Here is a 21185-nt window from a genome sequence, read left to right on the forward strand (position 1 = left end):
CACTTTCACAGCGAAACACACAGCATCTATACAACATGGCGGCAGTGGGAACAACAATACTACAATGAGAATAAAAGGTACGCCTTCTTTCTTTGTGTGAACATCTGGGCGGCGTTATGCAAATATTCCCACATACTTACGTAGAGATGTGGGGGCGTGTTAGAACGAGCCTTTCAGGGGGCATGGAGGAGCAGTGGCGGACTGGGACAGTAAATCAGGCCGGGAATTTGACTTCACCCCAGGCCACCTCTGTTGCTGCAGTCACCACCACCCAATTCATGTGTCCACAAGACTGCTAAACTCTTTGGCTCTTTCAGTTGTTTGAAATGGGTGATACTTAAAAAATAAATCAAAATCCTTAGACTGTGGACAGGCAAAATAATCAAATGGAGTATCAAGAAGTATCAAGGCATTCACTGTCTCTATCATTTTTCCCTTAATCCCCCTCTTTCTCTCACTCTGCACACCGAGTTTCCCTGCAAAATGAAATAAGCACTTTCAATAATCTATATTAATTATGCAGCCATCAATTGTATGTCCCAATGATCACAGTACTACTGCACTACTGATAACCTTATAAATCATAAAAGCACATATTTTTCTAAGAGTATAGTCAGCATGTTTAGTTTTGCTTATACTGTAGCTTAAACTTTACCTGAAGGTTTCCTGCTCTGACTCAAAAGCTGAACTGTCCACCCCCTCTTGTTCAACAGCAGGAGCACGAACAGCACTAGTGCTACTTTTGCTTCCTTCGTCACCTTCAAAATAAATAAATAAGCATTGTAGACTAGGCTACATATTGTAGGCTAGTAATGGAAAATCAAAATTTCTGCTCAATTTTGGCACAAAAAAATACTTTATCCCATATGTAAAACAGTGTGCTAGTTTGAACTTCTATAATTATATACATGTGTAATATGATCATTTTTTGAATAGATTTTATCTATTTTAAGTCGCTTTGAATGAAAGCGTCCATCTGCCAAATGATTATGTAAATATTAGGGTGGAACAGTTCAACTTTTCACAGTTTGGTTTGTTTCACGGTTTTAGAGTCACGGTTTCAGTAGCGTTGTACTGTATGTGCTATGTTTATGGAAAAACTACACTTTCAAAAATATATATATATTATCATATTATTAAGAATATTCTAACTACAAGAAACAGCACAAATAAATATAATAGAGTAAAGATACAAATAAAATAAACTGACTTTCAGGTAGGTCTTGCATTAGTTTTTAGGTACAGAAATTGAATAAAGTAATCAGAAAGAGCTTTATTGCCAGGTATGTTTACACATACGAGGAATTTGTTTTCGTGATAGAAGCTCCACAGTACAACAGAATGACAGCGACAGAACATAAAACACATAATAAAAGAATAAAAAATACAAAAAAATACAAATAAGTAGGTAAGGAATGACAATGTTAGCCACATTGTATTTTGGACTATAACTTAAAGATTATTCTTTATTAAAGTTACAAAAGCTTTTTAATCAAGAGCAGTGAGTGATTTTTTTGTAGTTGCTGTTCGATTAATATAAAGACTGTCACTTTAAAATAATGCACTGATCCAGTGTTGGTATTAGTATTGAACAAGAGTGAATGATTTGCCCAGGGTAATGTCTGGGAATCCAGAATGCGCATCCATCAACAGAAACATATATTAACTGAATCCTGTTTGTTTTACGTGTTAATATTACAGATGCTTTGTCAGATTTAAGCTGAACAGCGGTCCCAGCGTGTGCAAAACCGTGTGTGGAGAACCGAACGGTTCGGTTTTTTCAGTGAACCTTCCCATCCCTTCTAGATATAAATGTAATTCTGACCGACCTGCTCCCTGGCGAACATGGCTGGGATTTTGCAGCAACTTGCTGCGTCTGTGGCCAGGGCTTTTCTCATTTTTATACGTTCCCTCCCTGCTCCTCCTTTGCGTTTACGCTCCAATTTCTGCGCGATTTTCTAAGATAAGGCCTGCCTCTGAATATAGCCAATAAGGCAGTGCTTCGCTGATGTTTGGTCATGTGGTGGTGTCATTTTCGCTCCGCGATCGCCTGATTCGTAGATTCATAAATCCGTCAATTAATTTGCATTTGTATACCAGCGTATTGCAAGTCAGCCTGATCGACTGCACAGCGGCAGCCGGCAGGCCAGAATGACCGTCAGGCCACCGGGAAATGTCCCGGTGCTCCCGATGGCCAGTCCGCCCCTGTGGACGAGTGTTAACTTTTATAAAGAATATCTTTTTGGATTTGAGACTTTAGTCTTTGCAACTTGACATATCTTCTTTATTCACCAAGAGCTTGTAACACTCCAAAGAGAAACGAAAATTTTAAATCGCATCATATGACCCCTTTAACAATTTATAACTGTATTTCTTCAAGTGATATTATGTTAAATCACCAAGCTACTAGAACTTCGAAAATCAGCTTTAACCTTAAAATGTATTTAAAATGTAAAATAGAAAGCCACATATTTAATCAGTTCACTGCAAGTGGCTTGTCTATAAGACATGACCAACATTTGTTGGATAGACTTTTTACAAGATCATACAGACAAAGACAAAACACCATCAGTGTAACACACAACACTAAAATAATGCAATAACCGTTAACTAAATAATACAAAATGTGACCTAAATTCTAATGTACAATAATATCAAAATGGCAAAGAAACAAGATTATACTTTGTGTAATACAATCACTTCTGGGAATGTTTTTTACCGTTTTTCACTGTAAATCATATATAATTAGTTTTGAATGGTTTTTAACTTGCTATAAATATATATATATATATATATATATATATATATATATATATATATATATATATATATATATATATATATATATATATATATATAATAAGGTACTTTAGAGTTAATCACTTAACAGGTTACTACTGTATCATTTTTTACAGTTTTGTCTCTGTAAAAATCATACACATTTTTAAGATATGCAAGTCAATTCCAGTGTAAAAAAACACATCTCCTGAATAAGCTGCTATCACTCATGGCCTGCAGGATGAGTTATGCCCTGAAGTTAGTTCAAACTCCTAAACCCTGACAGGAGCTATCGTATGATGTTTTCCCTCAGGAATCACCACTAATTAAACTATACATTCTGAAGCTCAATTTCCTGTTCCAACACCAATATCATGGGATTGATTTCCATGTGATAAGATGTACAACTTGAATGCACTGTAAGTCACTTTGGATAAAAGTATCTGCCAACCGCATAAATTAAACAAGCAAATGCTGCTTTTTGTCTCAACGGATGTAACAGAGACTGAGCTGATAAATGTCAGAAACTTCTGAATGAGAACTTAATGACAGGAAGAGCTTTTTTCGGTCAGTAATATATAGAAGCCAGCTGCTCTCCAACGTGAATGGCTTAATCAAGGTGGCAGGGTGCATATCACAAGCCACTGACTCACTCTCCACCACCAACTCTGACGCTGAAAACAGTATGTGCATAGAGCCACAAAGGGCAAAGTAACCATAATTCAGTAATGCATGTTAAAAGAGAAACTGGCCAAGCGATACCTATGTTGCATGGAATGCGGCTTAACCAAGACATTTATGTTCAGTGCATTGCTTAAACCCAGAATTCAGTTCAACACAAGTCAATAATTTGTACAAGTATACTTTTTTCACAGACCTTTCTCTGGTAAAATATCTTATTGGCAGCCATATCATCACAAAATCATGGCATATTGGCATATGTAATGAAAGAAAAAAAAAACAGATGCTGAAAGTAAAGTTTCTCAAAAGTTCATTCGTTTAACACTACAAATGCAAAAATAAATTTCTAATCAATTTATATTTCAGATCTGTTCATATCTATAAAACATGTTTATTCACACTAAATTCACCCAAATTTCCAATCATAAATCAAGGTGTTTTCACTATACAAAACCACTGCTTTGACAGGATGGACTAAATAAACTTATCACTGCATCTAAACTAACAACATGCCTATTAGATCCTGTACCCACTAAATTACTGCAAGAGTTGTTACCTGTAGCAGAAGAACCGCTTAATATTATTAACTCATCGTTATCTTTTGGTCACATCCCAAAACCATTTAAGCTGGCGGTTATCAACAACAACTCGATTCTAATGAACTGGCATATTACAGACCCATTTCAAATCTTCTGTTTATGTCTAAAATTCTAGAAAATGTTGTGTCTGATCAATTGCGTGCCTTCTTGCAAAAAAAAATTATAGCTCTATGAACAATTACAGTCAGGGTTCAGGCCCCTCCATAGCACAGAAGCTGCACTTGTTAAAATTACAAATGGTCTGCTTCTTGCGTCAGGGTGCATCTCATTGCTAGTTTTACTTGATCTTAGTGCTGCGTTTGACACTATAGATCATGGCATCGATTACAAAACTATACAGATATTCAAGGGCAGACAGGCTTTAAGATGGTTTAGATCCTACCTGTCCGATCACTACCACTTTGTTTACTTAAACAAAGGGGAAGTCGTGGCCTAATGGTTAGAGAGTCGGACTCCCAATCGAAAGGTTGTGAGTTCGAGTCCCGGGCCGGCAGGAATTGTGGGTGGGGGGAGTGCATGTACAGTTTCTCTCTCCACCCTCAATACCACGACTTAGATGCCCTTGAGCAAGGCATCGAACCCCTAACTGCTCCTCGGGCGCCGCAGCATAAATGGCTGCCCACTGCTCTGGGTGTGTGCTCACAGTGTGTGTGTGTGTGTGTGTTCACTGCTCTGTGTGTGTGCATTTCGGATGGGTTAAATGCAGAGCACAAATTCTGAGTATGGGTCACCATACTTGGCTGAATGTCACTTCACTTCACAAAACGGGGAGTCATCTCACTTATCACCAGTAAAGTATGGAGTGTCACAAGGATCTGTCCTAGGTCTTTGCTATTTTCAATGTACATGTTACCCCTTGGTAATATTACTAGAAAATAAGGAATTAGTTTCAATTGTTATGCTGATGATACTCCACTATATATCTCAACAAGACCAGATGAAACTTCTAAATTATCTAAGATAACGGATTGTGTTAAAAATTGTAAAGTTTGGATGACCAATAATTTTCTCCTATTGAATTTGGATCAAATCTATGAAACATGTGACCTGTTTATGATGTTTCATGCCCTCTAGACTGGACTATTGTAATGTACTGCTAGGTGGTTGTCCTGCATCTTCAATAAATAAGCTACATGTAGTCCAAAATGCAACTGTTAGAGTCCTTACCAGATCAAGAAGATTACTACAATTTTACAGTCTCTCCACTGGCTACCTATTAAATTCTGTATCAGTTACAAAATATAATTACTTACCTACAAGGCCCTTAATGGTTTAGCTCCTGCGTACCTAACTAGGCTTCTACTAAATTACAATCCATCATGCTCCCTAATATCACAAAACTCTGGACTTTTGGTAGTAACTTGGATAGCAAAGTCCACTAAAAGAGGTAGAGCTTTTTTTGCATTTGGCTTCCGAAATCTGGAATAGCTTTTCTGATAACGTTCGGGGTTCAGACACACTCTCTCTTGTTTAAATCTAGATTAAAGACGCATTTCTTTGGCCAAGCAATCAAATAATGCATCTCATAATCTACAGCAATTATATCTGATCAAATGCATATTATTATTCCTTAGCTTGGGTTGAACAAATCATATTTGCTTGGTTGGAACAGCAGCTACGCTAATTATGTCTCTATTTGTTTCTCTTTATCTGCCACAGGATTGACACTGAATTACAAATTCAGTCTGGGTCCAGCCCTTACAAAGACCTGAGATGACCGACCACCTGAGAAAAGATGATGCAAACCCCTCCGGACCTCAGATGATGCAAAACCTGAAACAACATAAACTACCAAATTTTCTTACAGTTTTGATTGCGACATATAATCATTGCTGTTAATAGTGATCATCGTCTTTTTGATTATGCCATAAACTGAATTTTGCAATTAATTTCTGACATAATTTGACATAGTCACCAATGACAAGCTACTACTAAATATAATGTAGAAACTTAATTTTCTGAAAAGCTGCTTTGCAACGATTTGTATCATGAAAAGCACTATACAAATACTTGAACCGAACTGAACTGAATTGAATCGAATTGATTTGCTTCCAGATTTCTGTAGGATGACAAAATGTCAGTATATCAGTATATCAAATTACTGTATTATAACATTATATCAATATATATATATATATATATATATATATATATATATATATATATATATATATATATATATATATATATAATAAATTATTTGCTCTTTTGAAGACCAGACAGAAGCCCATGTGAAATCCCACACTCATCCCTCAGCTACTGGCTGTGTGGATAACATCTGTCTGCTGATTGGCTTTCACCGATGTCAATCATGCCCCAAAAATCACTACTAGAGGCTGACAGATCATAAATGCCTATGTTTTTTCCTAAATGAGAAGAAATCAATGAGAAAACAACCAAACGCAATATATATTTGAAAATGCACCTAAATTACCATAAAATATAGGTTTATGCAGTTCTATAAAATCTAATAAATTCTATTTCTAACATTAACATCGAATTATTCTGGTTTAGGCAATTAGACCAAATACAGAAACATCCATGCAGTAAATATCAACCATTTATGAAAACAAACTAACACTAATATGAACGAATATCAAGCCAGAATTGAGTATGCATTGATTCTTAAGCAAATGCTTTTGAAACAGCATCGAGCGAAGCTTCATCTCGTTCATAGCCTACTACAGCGCATTTAAGCTCATTTTCCATCATTCAAAAATAATATAATTAGCTCAAATCGACGAATCCGAACTAAATTTCGATCCTTTAATATAAACCCTTCCTAACTGGGGTGAATGGATAGCTGTGTGTCGTTAGATCACGTTTCGTTACCTTCTCAGCGTCGTCGCCGCTCCATCACTGTGCGGGTCCCCCAGCATCAGCATCAGCGTCCAAAGTCCAGCATCCACTCCAGTATTAGCATTCCGCACTCTGATTGGACACACGTACACAAACTCCGCCCCCGAACGCATAAATAAACGTCCGATTTAAAGGGCCAGGCCTTAATAGTGACAGAGACGTATCGACCACATGAGGCGTTGTCATGCATGTAGCCTATGTTGCATTGCACTGCATTTTCACTTCTTCGCCATTATCACTTAATTACACTTCGCCTGTAAAGATTGAATTAACAAAAGGTTTAAACCAAGGTAAAGTTAAGACAACTATATATATATATATATATATATATATATATATATATATATATATATATATATATATATATATATATATATATATATATATAAAACTCTGTATAATGACATGGGTATGACACAGGTATTACAAGGAGAGGGTGACTTATGAGGACATAACCCATGTCCCCATTTTTCAAAACGCTTATAAATCATACAGAATGAGTTTTTTTGAGAAAGTAAAAATGCACAAAGTTTCCTGTGAGGGTTAGGTTTAGGGGTAGGGTTGGTGAAGGGCAATAGAATATACAGTTTCTACAGTAAAAAAACCATTACGCCTATGGGATGTCCCCACTTTTCACAAAAACAAACATGTGTGTGTGTGTGTGTGTGTGTGTGTGTCTATAGCCTATAAATACGTATATATGTGCCACACACACACACACACACACACACAACAATGCTTAAATAATTTGTTAATTCAAAGTCCTTTTAGGCAAGTCGTGCCACTCGGCCGCCATCTTGGCAACGCCTCCGGGCAGCTATTTCAGACTAACAAGACCAGGCTCCTATCTAAATGAATGGGCAGAGAGTCAGAACTGCACTTTCACTGGTGACCGGGACATAAAAACTGCATGTATAAAAACAGCAGTAAAATATGATAAAAATCGCTGAAAAATTTTGATGACTTTGCCCCAAAATAAGGTTTAAAACGCCTTTTTCCCCACAGGTTATACTTTTACTACGCATGCGCAAGGGTTCCTCAACTGTGCGCATACGTAAGTAAGACGATAGGCTTAAACGTTTCCTGGCTTGACTGTTAAAAGCAGATGATTGGCTTTCCAGCGGGAGAGGCGGGACATGTGCATACCACCGCCATCTTTGCCGTTACGGGTCTTCCTTATATAGTTCTTTTGAAGATTGAGGAAGTGGCATGTCTCTTATAAATTTTCTCTGGTTATATGCATGCACAATACAATGCGCACAGACAACGTGTTCATATATGTTTCTGTACACTTATAAGGGTTTAAAAAAGTTGTGACTAGTTAATTTACGACTACATACACATTTTTTTTATTATCTAAAATTTAAACTAATTTTATAATTAGTAGTATTAGTATTAACCTTTTAGTTCCCCTACGGTTAATCTTTTTATTCCATTTTCTTAAAGGGTTAAAAGTGAATTTGGTTATCAGTGCTGTTCTCATTATGAATTCTGTGAAGGTCAAATCTAAGAAGTTTGCATGAAGTTGACGGATGAACTGCTCTGTCTGCGGCCATGCCAATCATAAGCAGCCAAGTGTGATCATGTGACTCCTGCTGTAATTGGCTTTGATGCCCCTGGTGATTTCTGATTGGCTGACTGTCACAGACTTCCCCTCCAGCTCTCGCCCTAGACGTGAGAGCTCTGTCTTTAAAATGCTCTGGAGCATTAACAAAATAAGAAGTTAACCAATATAAGATCATTTTGGACTGATAAATATATGGACACATTATAGTAAGACATTAAGTACATATAATGTTCATAATGATCTTGAGAAAAAAAATTATAAGGTGTGAATAACAATGCAATACAATCTGTTTAGCATCTGTTGTCACTTTTAGCAGGTTTAACTATGTTTCTTAATAAATTAATAATAATTTCAATGTGACCTGTGAAGTTTACAGCAAGTGACTTGATTAGCATGTGCATGACTCAACATTACCAACCAGCTCTTTTAGTCCCTCGGTGGTGTGAGTAATGTCTCATCACAGTGGGTGGACAAGAAAACACGTACTTACACAAACACACATCATGAGTTAACAGAAGGCTCTTACAACACACTTCACACTCGTTTTAGTTTATCACTTCATCCCGATGTAGAACAAATGCTTATCTTTATAGAAAGATATAATAGTTTCTAATTCATTCTAAAGATGAAAATGATTGCAAAACTCCATATAGCAGAAGGCAACCTGAGAGATAGGACATTTCCACCTGCTAAATCTAATGTTGTCTTCCCACAAAATCATTATTTTCCCCATCATTTCTTTCGCTGGGGACAATGCATGCCAAAGTCAATCGTTGTCAGTGTTTGTGGCCTTTGGGGAAAAATTTTAATTACCAGGACACGACATATTGATTATGAGTAAGCGGTTATGATTTTTTTTGTATTATTCAAATCGAATTACAAAGAGCTTTAGCCTATTACAAAATGCTAAATTATTCCATGTTTCATTTCTATCATATTTTCATATATGCCGTTTTTTATCTCACATTGAGACAATTGTCCTCTGTTGACACCTAGAGGTGATGTCAAAAATTGCAGCATTGCAATTCGACCAATGAATTACTGGGCATTTTGTCAATGCTATTTCTAAATTTCATAAGTAAACCATATTTTTAAATGTTAACGGGGCTTAATGAAATGCATTTTCCCATTATTCCACTCAAGATAACCCATATGCGGCGGCAAAAAAAAAAAAAAAAACTGTGCAAAAGAAACTGATCAATTGCTTTTTTATGTTTGCCAGAAGTGATCAGGCCAGAATAAGTTGCAATGGGACATAAGATATACTGATACTGAATCAAGAAAATAAAGAAAAACATCGGCCATGATTTGATGTAATTCATATCTGTAGCACAAATGGCGTGAGAAGAATTACACAACCAGTGTGATACAGGGTTAGGCATTTAAACAAACTCTTAAAGGAACGGTTCACCCAAAAATGAAAATGAAAATTTCCTGAGTACTTGGAAAATTTCCCCTCAGTCCATCCAAAATGTAGATGAGTTTGTTTCCTCATTGGAAGGGATTTGGGGAAATTTAGCATTACATCACCTGCTCACTAATGAAAACACTGCAGTGTATGGGTGCCGTCAGAATAAGAGTCCAAATAGCTGATACAAAACATCACAGAATTTAACAAGTAGCCTAATCCACATGACTCCAGTCCATCGATTAACATCTTGTGAAATTAAGAGATGCATGTTTGAAAAAAAAATCCACCATTAGGGCATTTAAACTTTAAACCATTGCTTCTGGACAAAATATGAATCCATAATCCATGATAATGTTTCCTCCAATGATAAAGTCCATCCCCTGTCATCCCCTCAAATCAAAATCTTTGCTTAGAACTGTAGGTCAGTACATTTTCAGCAATTTTGGGGGGTGAACTATTCCTTTAACCCTAAGTATGAGCAATAGTATTAGTGATGCTTGCAAATGACACTAAAAATAAAATTGCTTACGATAAGAAAAAGGTTGACATACCTTTCCTGTCTAATGAAAGGAATGAAATGTAATAAAAAATAGACAATATAAATTTGATTTTTTTGTCTTTATTCTTCTCCATTCTGGAAACAAATTGCAGGTTCATTATTTTCATAATCACATTACATGACATGATGCACCAAAATGTATCTTTTTAACAGGAATACATTGAAAAGAACACAATAGTTCACAATGAATACTGGACTCACATTTAGCCCATTGTACTTACAACAGTGAGTGAATTTTCATTTGTGAGAGCATTTTTCAGAATTTTCATCTTTTTTTGTGTTGTTTTTTTTCCCAATCTGATTAAATTTATAATACATCTGCTAATTCACTCTGAGCCATCTTTTCTGGCACGGTCATGATGGAAGCCACTTACATATTTTTTATATTGTATTTCGATTTAATGAACACAATAGGTATAGAATCCCTACACAGACCAAATGTTTTCACATTGTAAGTTTTTCATTTTTTTTCACTGTAGTCAACCGTCATTGAGATCCAGCAACATATACTATGATATTTTTTCTCATAATAATAACAACAATCATCATTATTCTTTTATACACAAAAGCACAAAAGGTTGGCAGCAAGGCCGGCGTGAAGTTGCACAAGACGGCCATCATTTGACTCATGATATTTAAACACTGTACAAAATAACCAAAGTCAGTATTTACAGCGACACATAGTCTGTGTGAGTGTATAACTCTGTGTGTGTGTGTGTGAGTGCACATGCCTATTTGTGTGGATATGTCTGTGTTTGCGTATTTCTATCTATCACTGTGGTCGGCTTTTGTGGTGGCAACTTTGGCTCATGCACTTGTTATTGTATATCCCCGTGGTAACAGTGATGTAGAAGTTATTATTCTTCATTATAGAGTCATGTTTTCCTAAACAGCATTCCAGTATCAAAAAGGAAAAGATTTGCCTCATTCGCCTAATCAATGCACCTCGTGATGCATTCAAACGAGTGACGTCCTACCGAACTAAAATGGTGATGGACAGTTTGTGCTTTCAACGTGCATGCCCTGATTTTCATATAAATGGCATGGAGATGAATTCATGCTACATACTGTACAGTGATCTGAAGACATCATCAAATTTACATGTTCATGTGTCTTTAAGATCTCCTCAATTTCTATTATCTTAATAACACTCTTTATTTTCCATCTGTCTGTTTTGACAAACATTGCAGGTATACAATGCTAAAAACCTGTTTGTGACTTGATGTGAACTCAGTGTGGACACGATAACATTCACAACCGAACACAGATGTAAAACAACATTTCCTGTTGGAGGAGATGAAATAACGAGTGCATAAGCTGTGTGCCCGACTTATCACCTGATCAAACTGCAGACATGAAGACAGAATATCAGCACTACAAGGAGCCAAAGAGAGCTGAGCAGAATCATGCTGCAAGCAACAGAGATGGTGGATGTCCAAGACCAGTCCACACAGTTAACCCTTTGGCAACGGATTCCCTGAAAACTAGGGAAGACGAGGGCTTTCATAAACATGCCACTAAAATAAAAAGAAGTACTTTGATATTTTCATACATACAAGGTAAATACAAACATGTCCTTAGTCGTATTTGAACCCATCGTAACGCAGTGAGGGATGTTGCAGTGGGAAATGTTTTACATGGATTATTGCATAGAACTTTTGAAATTGGTTCAAAACCTTTTCCTAGGTGGATCTACGTACCATTAAATGTGTTTTTGGGAACATTTGGATGCGCGAGAGGGTGAAGGTGTAGTTTGTTGGGGTTTGTAGAAACATATTTTACCTGTCTATGTACGACAATCAGATTTGTGATGAGGAACTTGAATGATTGCAAATCACTTTCAGCAAAAAAAATTGTGCTCTGTACGGATTAACATGGTATTGCTTCAGGGAGAAAAAAACAACTATATATATATATATATATATATATATATATATAAATAGTTTAGATAATGACAAGAAAAATATGTAAAGGTATAAATAATAATAATAGCAAACATTAAACAAGTAAATACCAGAAATATAAATCCATAAATACATAAATCAATATCTTAAATTAGCAGAGTGTTAGCGAGAGATATGTACATGTCCAGCAGTATACAGTTGTGCAAAATAAATCAAGTAAGGATGATATGGAACTTTAAAAAAAATGTGTGAGGTATACAAGTAAAAAATATTAGTAAGGCTTTTAATTTAAAAGAAAATTAGGCAAAACTGATAAGCTAATGCAAAAAAAAAAAGTATACAAACTTAGGGAATTCTGGATAGGGTAGCGATGGCTTAATGGTTGATAAAAGATGGACAAGACTATGCTAACATTTTGACATTACTGACCTCTGAACTTGACTGATAGTTTTACGTTAAATAGCCAGCATTTTACACAAGTTGCACATGGCTTCACCCTTTGAGACTCTGAAAAGATGTCTAGATATGAATTCATATATATCTCATATATGCATACATATATATTTTTGTGCGTGCATTCCATGTCCACGGTTTACACATTTGCATTCATTACACACGTGACAAAAAGGTTAAGGAAGAAACAAAAACATTCATAGAGAGGGTCAATCATCGCCATATTGGAATGTCAAGATCTTAGAAATTGAGCATACATTTTTTTTAAACAGAGTTTGTTTGAAGCCTTTGTAAGGTAGTCGTTCTCCTTCACTGCTACGGTCTCTTCGAGTCTGGGCATATAAGTCTTCATTCAGACTGCAAAAAGCTAAGAACTGCAGCTGCCTGACATCTTCATGCTGTTTTCGGAAGAGGGAGGGTCACCTGAGCACAGATTATGTCTTATAAGGGAAGACATAACTGTCAAGAAAAACCTCAAACAGAACAGGTAGTTTGGCATTAGGGGAATTGTTACTGCTTCAACAGTAAAATTATGGAAACACTTTGAAAAAGAGATTTAAACTCCATTTTTGGTTGGTTTTGTGGATTTCATTGGATAGACCGTGCCTGTGAATTCTGTCTTAATGTTTTCATTGAGAGTTCAAGGTTGGATGATACATCTGGAGAAGAGATGAATGGAAAAAAATATTATAATATTTGTTATTTTCATAGCATAATAAGTGTGCAGAGTTGGTACCAGATATATACCAAAATATGTGGCATTAGAGTAATGTTTAGTTTTAAACCTTCAAAATACTGGCCCAGTTTACTTCCATTGTAGAAGATACAGTGGACTTCTCATCTTAGACACTAGACAGCAGAAGAGGCCAAATTTCTCACATCAACAACACCAGAAAAAGTCTTAAAGGGTAACTCCACCCCAAAATGAAATTTTTTTTCATAAATCACTTACCCCCATGCCGTTCCAAACCCGTAAAAGCTTTGTTCATCTTCGGGAACACAATTTAAGAAATTTTGGATGAAAACCAGGAGGCTTGTGACTGTCCCATAGACTGTCAAGTAAATTACACTGTCGAGGTCCAGAAAAAAGAGACACAGAGGAAACGAATTGTTGACGAATTGTTGAATAAAGTCGTTATGTTTGTTTTTGAACGACATGGGGGTAAGTGATAATTGACAAAATTTTCATTTTGGGGTGGAGTATCCCTTTAAGTACCATAATCAGGCATATTCAAAGTATGTGGCCTTCATGAACAAATATAAAAGTCTCACTATAAATTTGTACAAATAGCATAAATAACAGCAAAGAAGTGCCAGACTAATGAATGGCATGATATTCAGCCAGACTGCTGAATTCACATGCACCACTCAAAACGCGAGCTGTATCTGGGAGAAACAAATCTAAAAGTTTTAGAGATGTACAATGAGTTATTTTTAATGTAGGTATTGTGACTTGAATGACACACCCACAGCTTTCACTGTGACTTCATGAGTAAACCACAGTGATGTATGGAGCAGGATTTGGATTGGATAGTAGGCTGAGAGTTGAATCAGATTAGCCTGGATTTAAGGAGCCCCTAAACCTATTTTATCCCAAATCCTTTCTCTGGATCTACACGTGCAGCACGCCCACTGACAGTAAAAGACCACAACAGTCACCATGATACAGTACCAGTGACATTACTACCACAGGTAGATTAATGAATGGGAGAAATATAGTGACTATAGAAATTTAATTAAATAAGATAATGGTCTCATTGGCTATGTTCAGCAAAGAATAAGAGGTCCAACAAGACATTTTATTTTATTCGAATTTTCTACACAACCATGTTTCACTGCTAAACAGTTGCTCAATACAACGCTAATCACTGTACTTTTTTTTCTTTACTTTATCATTACTGTTTCAGTTAAATTTCTGGTACAATTCTTGCAATTCTGTGGTTTTTGAGTCTTGATTAATGTGACTCATCAGAATATTTTCGGCACAAAGATGACTGAGCTTTGCCCGAATGCTGATGCTAATTATAGCTCACTTTTACTGACACAATTCACCCATGCTGAAAAGTGAAAAAGTTAGATCAGAATGGCCAAAATCACTCTGAGAACAAATACTTTGTCGTTCACCCTTAAATAGCTAGTCAAAGCCTCTTTTTTCCAGTTGTAGTCAATGTATTTGCAAATTGCACATCTGTAAAAGCATCAGTTGGTTTATCTTCCACAATGCAATGAAACTGTGCACTGACAACTAAGTTAAAATTGTAATTTGTCACCAATTGGGTTTTATATAGCGTGGGTTAGATTTTTTAAACTTGTTTTGAGATTTAAAGTAAAGTGAAGTTAGAATAAAATACTCACCAATTTACTCAGGTGTACCCCGCCTTCAGCTAGAGATATTAAATGGCAGACACATATTCATAGTTTTTTTTTTCAGTTCTAACTCCAAGTCACCCCAACAAGAAATGCCTGAGGAACAGAAAAAAAGTTTATACAGGTAACAGTAAAAAGTTACAAACACTAATCATTTAAAAGCTAATGCAAGAAATGTGTCAATCCTGCTCTATCAGTCAAGTATTTCTGGAGTCTGTAAACCAACATATGTTTTGGATGCTGCTTTCCACATCAAGCTTTTAAACTTAACCAGCAAGAATCAGCTTTACAAGTTACATTTTGTTGGTCAACATGGTAATCAATCCAGCACTAGTTATCATAAACCACACTGGAACAAATTCATGCTGGTCTTTTCAGAAGGTCAATGCATAAAGTGTTTGGTAACACTTTAGAATAGGTAACACTTGTTAACTATTAACCACAACATTTCTCTCAATAAATTCTTAATTTGCTGCTTATTAATAGTTAGTAAGGTAGTTGTTAGGTTTAGGTATTGGGTAAGATTAGGGATGTAGAATAAGGTCAAGTAGAATAAGGTATTAATATGTTCTTAATTACTGTAGCACTAATACATTGATAATATTCTAGTAATATGCATGCTAATAAGCAACTAATAAGTGTTACCTATTCTAAAGTGTTACCAAGTGTTTTCTCACCGTGCTATCAGCTGATCACCAAAATGAAGTGAACTTCTTCCCGAGAGCAGATACAGCTGTGTGAAAGATAAGCAAAGCAAAACCAGAATTAAGGTCACTGGTGGCATATAAAAAAGATCTGGGCTGCAAAATCAAAGGCTATAGATTAAATCCTAAATAGGAGTAACTCAGGAATAAGAGAATTGCTGAGATCACAGTCCTGCATAGGCCTCTAGAAATTTGGTACTTAAACCCAAGGAACCCTTGGGTGCTATCCCTAAAATTACTGTAGTGCAAACTTTTGTGGAAGAAAGCTAAATGGCAACTAATTACACATATTCTCCATAACATCTGTCTCTGTTTCTGATTGTTATGTTTCACAGATCCATACCATCTCCTATTTTTCCAGCTTGTTCTGCTGCTCCTCCCTGCAGGATCTTTGAAAGAACATTTTCCCCTTCAGCAGGCTGCTGTGCTGCACTGCCTATACCCCCTGGCCGGGGTGATGCCTTTGAACCTGAAAGGCAAAAATGATCTTGTGCTTAGATCATACACAAGTAATGAATGTTCCCTATTTAGCTAAAAACAAAAGTATACTAATTACTCTGAATTAGCAGAGTTTTTTCCACTTACCAATTCCTGTGGCAGGAATCTGTGGTATTTTTGCAGCCTGAGGTGCAGCTTTTGATCCAATAGCAACAGCAGGAGTTGGCGCAGGAGCAGGCGCAGGCGCAGGCGCAGGTGCAGGCGCAGGCGCAGCTGTGTCAGGTTTTGCCTGTATAGTCAATCAAAGGGCATGAAGGGGCAATGTTAAAAGATACTGTAAACTAATTTTAAAAATGAATTTGTCAATCATGTTTTTAAAGGCAATCACATACAAGTCTTTTATAACCAAATGTGAAAGGATTAAATGTAAACTATACCTGAAGGAGCAGATTAAAAATAGCTTAAATGGTAAGGCATCAAGTGATTTATGAAACTCACCATAGCAGCAGCTGGTTGGGCATTGGGTGGTCCTCCTGGCTGTTGTCTTGCCTGTGGTGGAGCCTGACCGGGTTTAGATTGCTGCTGAGTTGTACCTGTTCCCATGCTAGCAGCTGTGGTTGTGGGCTGAGTTGTTCCCAGTGTGGTCAATGGCTGTTGCCCAAGTTGCTGTGGTGGCTGCTGCTGTGTACGGGTTGTTTGTCCCAATTGTTGTTGTCCTTGCTGCCCTGTCTCAGGTGGTTGAGACCCTGTCTGCTTGGCAGACACTTGCTGTCCTGCTGTAGATCGCTGCTGTCCCTGTTGCATTTGTGGCTGCTGCTCTCCAAGACCCTGCTGTGGCCTGGAACCTGAAGAGGGCTCCTGCCTTCTTGATGAGCTTGGTTGCCTCTGCCCCCGTTGTCCACTTGAGCCATGGTGGTGGCTTGATGGATCACGGGAGTAGTCTCCTGAGTCTCGGTGACCGGCAGATCGTGGATCGGGGGATCTTTTCTGTGCAGAGGATGAGGTGGCACGGCCGTCTGGTCGGGTGGAAGGATCTTTTGGATGTGATCGTGAAGAACGAGAAGACCTGGGATCATCTGATGAATGACGAGAAGAAGAGTGTCTTCCTGAATTACTGGCATGTTGACGTTGTTCCCGAGATGAGGTGGAAGAGGAATGTCGTTGATGTCCATACTCGTCTTGAGGCCACAGGTCTTCTTCAGGAGGCTCATCATAATCATGGTAAGTGTGCTTTACATTGCTCCTCCTGCTAGAGGATGAGTGACTTCCACTCCCATGGTGTCTAGAGCGATCTGACCGAGGTTCACGTGGTTTTTCAAACCAGTCTGTTTCCTCTTGACCCAAATGATAGGCTTTTTGGGAAATTAAGGGAGAAAGTCAATACTTCGACATTTACAGTAGGAAGTGTCAATTGCAAAGAACAGGATATGAACACACTGAAGCCATGCAACGCTCAAATCCCAAAGAAAATAGCCAAAGAAAAAATAAAAGGAAGCCAACAAAAACACCCATCAACGAGAATAACCAAAAGACAGAATCAACAAACATTTGAATCACACTCTAAAACAGATAACAGATAACACCATGCAGTTCATGCAAGAAGGCATATATGGTTTCATGCACTGATGACAGCAATTATATACAACAGTAGTCCAAACTTTCATTCTCTCTGCCTTTAAAGCAAGATTATTGGCATGCAAGCTTTTAACTGTTGGGTGCATTTTAACGTGCAGTTTTTAAATTCAGCACCAGTTACCTTCACTGTCTGAAACAGCACAGTGCATGTCATCAGCAAGGTAAGGGTCATCTGGCTTATATACATGACTCTTAGGCATATCCTTTATATGATGGTCCTGTACATCTGGTAAGGAATGACTGGAGCCATACTGATTTCGTACATCATGGGGATCTGGCACAGAGCCACGACCAATTCCCATGGGCTTTCCAACAGGACTCAGAGGGCTCTCTTCCTCTGAGTTCTGCGTACGCATAGAAGGACGGCCACTACGGCCATGGGTGCCCCTCTGTGATCGTTCCATGGCATCCCTCTCATAAGACTTACTTCGGTAGCCACTTGAATCTCTGGAGGAAATTTTATCCATGCCATAACCTGTGGACCTTGATCGTCCGGATCCATAAAGACGGTCATCCTCTTCCAGTGCCTCTCTTGATCCGTAATACTTCTGTTGATCATAGCTCTTTTTCACGCCAGTCCTGGACACCACAGTGCAACTACCACCTGTTGATGTTGTCATGGTGTAGGAGGCTAGATCAGACTCTACATCTCGAGCTTCTTCAATTGGAGAGAACTTCGAGATCTTATGTTCCATGCCTTGCTTCCTATGTTTGCTACGTTTTGATGAAACTGCAGGTGCCAAATTTTTGGATGAGTGTTTCTGGCTGCCCATTCCCCCACTACTACGGGAAGAATGTTTATAGTCATCATAATAATAACCTGAACCACCAGTTACAGTGGTACTTGAATGTACATGGCTGTCTACTGCACTTTGATAGGTATTTGAAGCTCTTCCATATAAATTCTCAGAGCCATCACCATAAGTTGGTCCACGTGGGCCATTCTCACTTGCATAACCTACCCGTGACATGTCAGAGGACCCCATATTTTCTTTTGTAAGTTCATTGATATCATCAATCAGGACATAATTTCTGGGAATATTTTGTTCTAGATTTGTGGCATAGACACTATCCGTTACATATCCTGATGATGGACTTGGTATATGTTCGATCAGAGGTTGGTCAGAGGGGCGATACTGACCATAAGCATTGCTCAGTGGTGACGAATAGACACCACTGAATCCAGTTTCTTGAGCTGAAGTTGCTATTGGAACTGAAGGATTACTGATAACTTCATAGTTTGTTGGTAGCTTTTGTTCGAGATCAGCAAGCGAGGTTTGTCTTGGCCTTTGATGCGCAGAAAGCATGTCTGCTTGGGGTTGAAAGGAGATGCTTTGTGCAGGATAAGGTAGGGTCTGCCCTGGTAAAGGTGCAGTGGGTTGTTGGAATCCTTGGTGACTGGGCTGCTGCAAACCAAAATCAGACTCATAAGTAGGCTGACCATAGCTATGAGTATGGTATGGCCCCGGGGTCTGATAGGTTGAAGGTTGAGGAGGATGAGGTTGGAAGGTTCCAGGCTGGGGCTGTGAGGAGGTTGGGTATGGTGTTGTCTGAAACCCAATCTGCTGATAGGCTACAGTGGGTGGTTGTGTGGGTGTGGGATGGGCCTGTGGATATTGATATGGAACATATGATGAGGTAGGAGGATACTGACATGCATTCAAATCAGAAGTAAACTGGTTAAGAGGTGCTGTACTTGGACGTGACAACATTCCATTTTCTTCATAGGAGCCTGGTGCTACCCCAGCTAGTCGCAGATTATTCAGCTCACTGTCTGACATGTAGTCACGTGCATCCCCCATGTATCGCAAGTATGCCAACTCTCGTCTCTCTCTCTCTTTAACCCTGGTTTCCTTGCGATGAGTGATGCCTAGTTCCAAGCATCGCAACTTAGCATCAATCTCCTTCTCCTCTTCCTCTAACTCTATCTGTTGTTTACGTAATTTGGTGGATTCTTGCTCTACAGCTTTCAGCTCACTCAGCAAGCCTGCCTTCGTTGCACCCTGTCCAGGACGTGGCAAAACCCTCTGGGATGCTCCGGGAGAACTGTATATATGGGGAATTGCTGATGTTACAATTGGTACAGGTGCCTCATCTGGAGGTGGACTGGGGAGAGTTCTCTTCACCTTTCTCATCATTGCATTCTGCTGCTGCAAGGCAGACATCTGAGAGGAGAGATTTTAGAAGTAGAGAGAAAATTTTACTACCATTTTTCTTAATACTTTAAAAAGAAAATGGAATAACAGTTTGCATGTCAAATTAGGTAAAATGGTTAAATTTTAGACATACTGAATACAGACACAGTTTTATCACAGGGTATCAACTCTGTATTTATCTCTTTCATTTTCCAAATGTCCCTCTTAAAGGGATGTTGGGGAATACAATGTACTTGAGATTTGGAAAACCAACCAAACAAAAATCAAAACATTACTTTACAACATATTGCAAGCACCCACAAATACTAAACATTTATTATAAGTCATTATATTAAGACACTATATTCTATAAATAACTAGTGGTTTCAGAATCAATCAGGCAATATATATATATAACATGGATAAAACTGTCTACAATCTAACTGTAATAATTTTTTTGTAACTACTATTTTATTGTTAATACAATATTAGTTTTCAGTTAACAATAAATAAATATTAAAATGTAATATAACAAACAAACAACATCTACATACCCTCAGTAATGTAGAGTGCAGAATCAATTAAGGAAATTCAGTTAAAAAGCACATTGAATGAAGTGACAGAGAAAATAGCTTCCTTTTAGCAGGTGTGTAGTTCTTTAAATGAGCCTGAGCATTCCTTGGACAGGAATCAAACTGAAAATGTAAGACTCAGACCTCTCTGACCAGCTGCTGACAAGCCGGAAGACTGCAGGGCTGACCCAGTATACCTAGACTTTGTGCCACCATCTAGCATTTCTGAGACTTTGCCAGATATAGCAGTTTTTCTGTGTGAGTGTGTGTGTGTGTGTGTGTGTGTGTGTGTGTTTAAATATAAGGTAAAGAGAGCAGGGAATAAATGGCAAATGAAAAATACATAACTACATTATAACTAAATAACTATTTTTATTTGATAATATTTGACTTATATATATTTCTTATCATGTGAACAGATAAGCCCAACCTAGACCTTATTAAAACAAAAAAATTGTTGAAGTATTCAAGTCTATAGTATTATATATTCCTGTGTATAAATGGTAAGAAAAAGGAATTTAAT

At 37.6% G+C, this 21185-nt stretch overlaps 2 protein-coding genes across 4 annotated transcripts in view; both read right to left on the reverse strand.

Annotated features, from left to right (window-relative positions):
• Positions 1-6951, reverse strand: part of LOC132119650 (ERC protein 2-like) — a 54995-nt gene extending 48044 nt beyond the window's left edge. For all 3 annotated transcript variants that reach the window (XM_059529799.1, XM_059529798.1, XM_059529797.1), the window contains exon 1: positions 6891-6951. The gene's annotated coding sequence lies outside the window, so the exon portion shown is untranslated. The remainder of the gene's footprint in view (positions 1-6890) is intronic.
• A 5703-nt stretch (positions 6952-12654) lies between these two features.
• Positions 12655-21185, reverse strand: part of LOC132119651 (protein bassoon-like) — a 63754-nt gene continuing 55223 nt past the window's right edge. The window contains exons 5-11 of the mRNA XM_059529800.1: positions 18077-20120; positions 16819-17672; positions 16468-16609; positions 16226-16351; positions 15856-15911; positions 15167-15274; positions 12655-13470 (exon numbers count right to left, since the gene is read on the reverse strand). Of these exons, the coding sequence (XP_059385783.1) occupies positions 15871-15911; positions 16226-16351; positions 16468-16609; positions 16819-17672; positions 18077-20120 (3207 nt within the window). The 3' untranslated portion in view covers positions 12655-13470; positions 15167-15274; positions 15856-15870. The remainder of the gene's footprint in view (positions 13471-15166; positions 15275-15855; positions 15912-16225; positions 16352-16467; positions 16610-16818; positions 17673-18076; positions 20121-21185) is intronic.

Source organism: Carassius carassius, chromosome 38 (assembly GCF_963082965.1).
Source record: "Carassius carassius chromosome 38, fCarCar2.1, whole genome shotgun sequence".
NCBI classification, from domain to species: domain Eukaryota; kingdom Metazoa; phylum Chordata; class Actinopteri; order Cypriniformes; family Cyprinidae; genus Carassius; species Carassius carassius.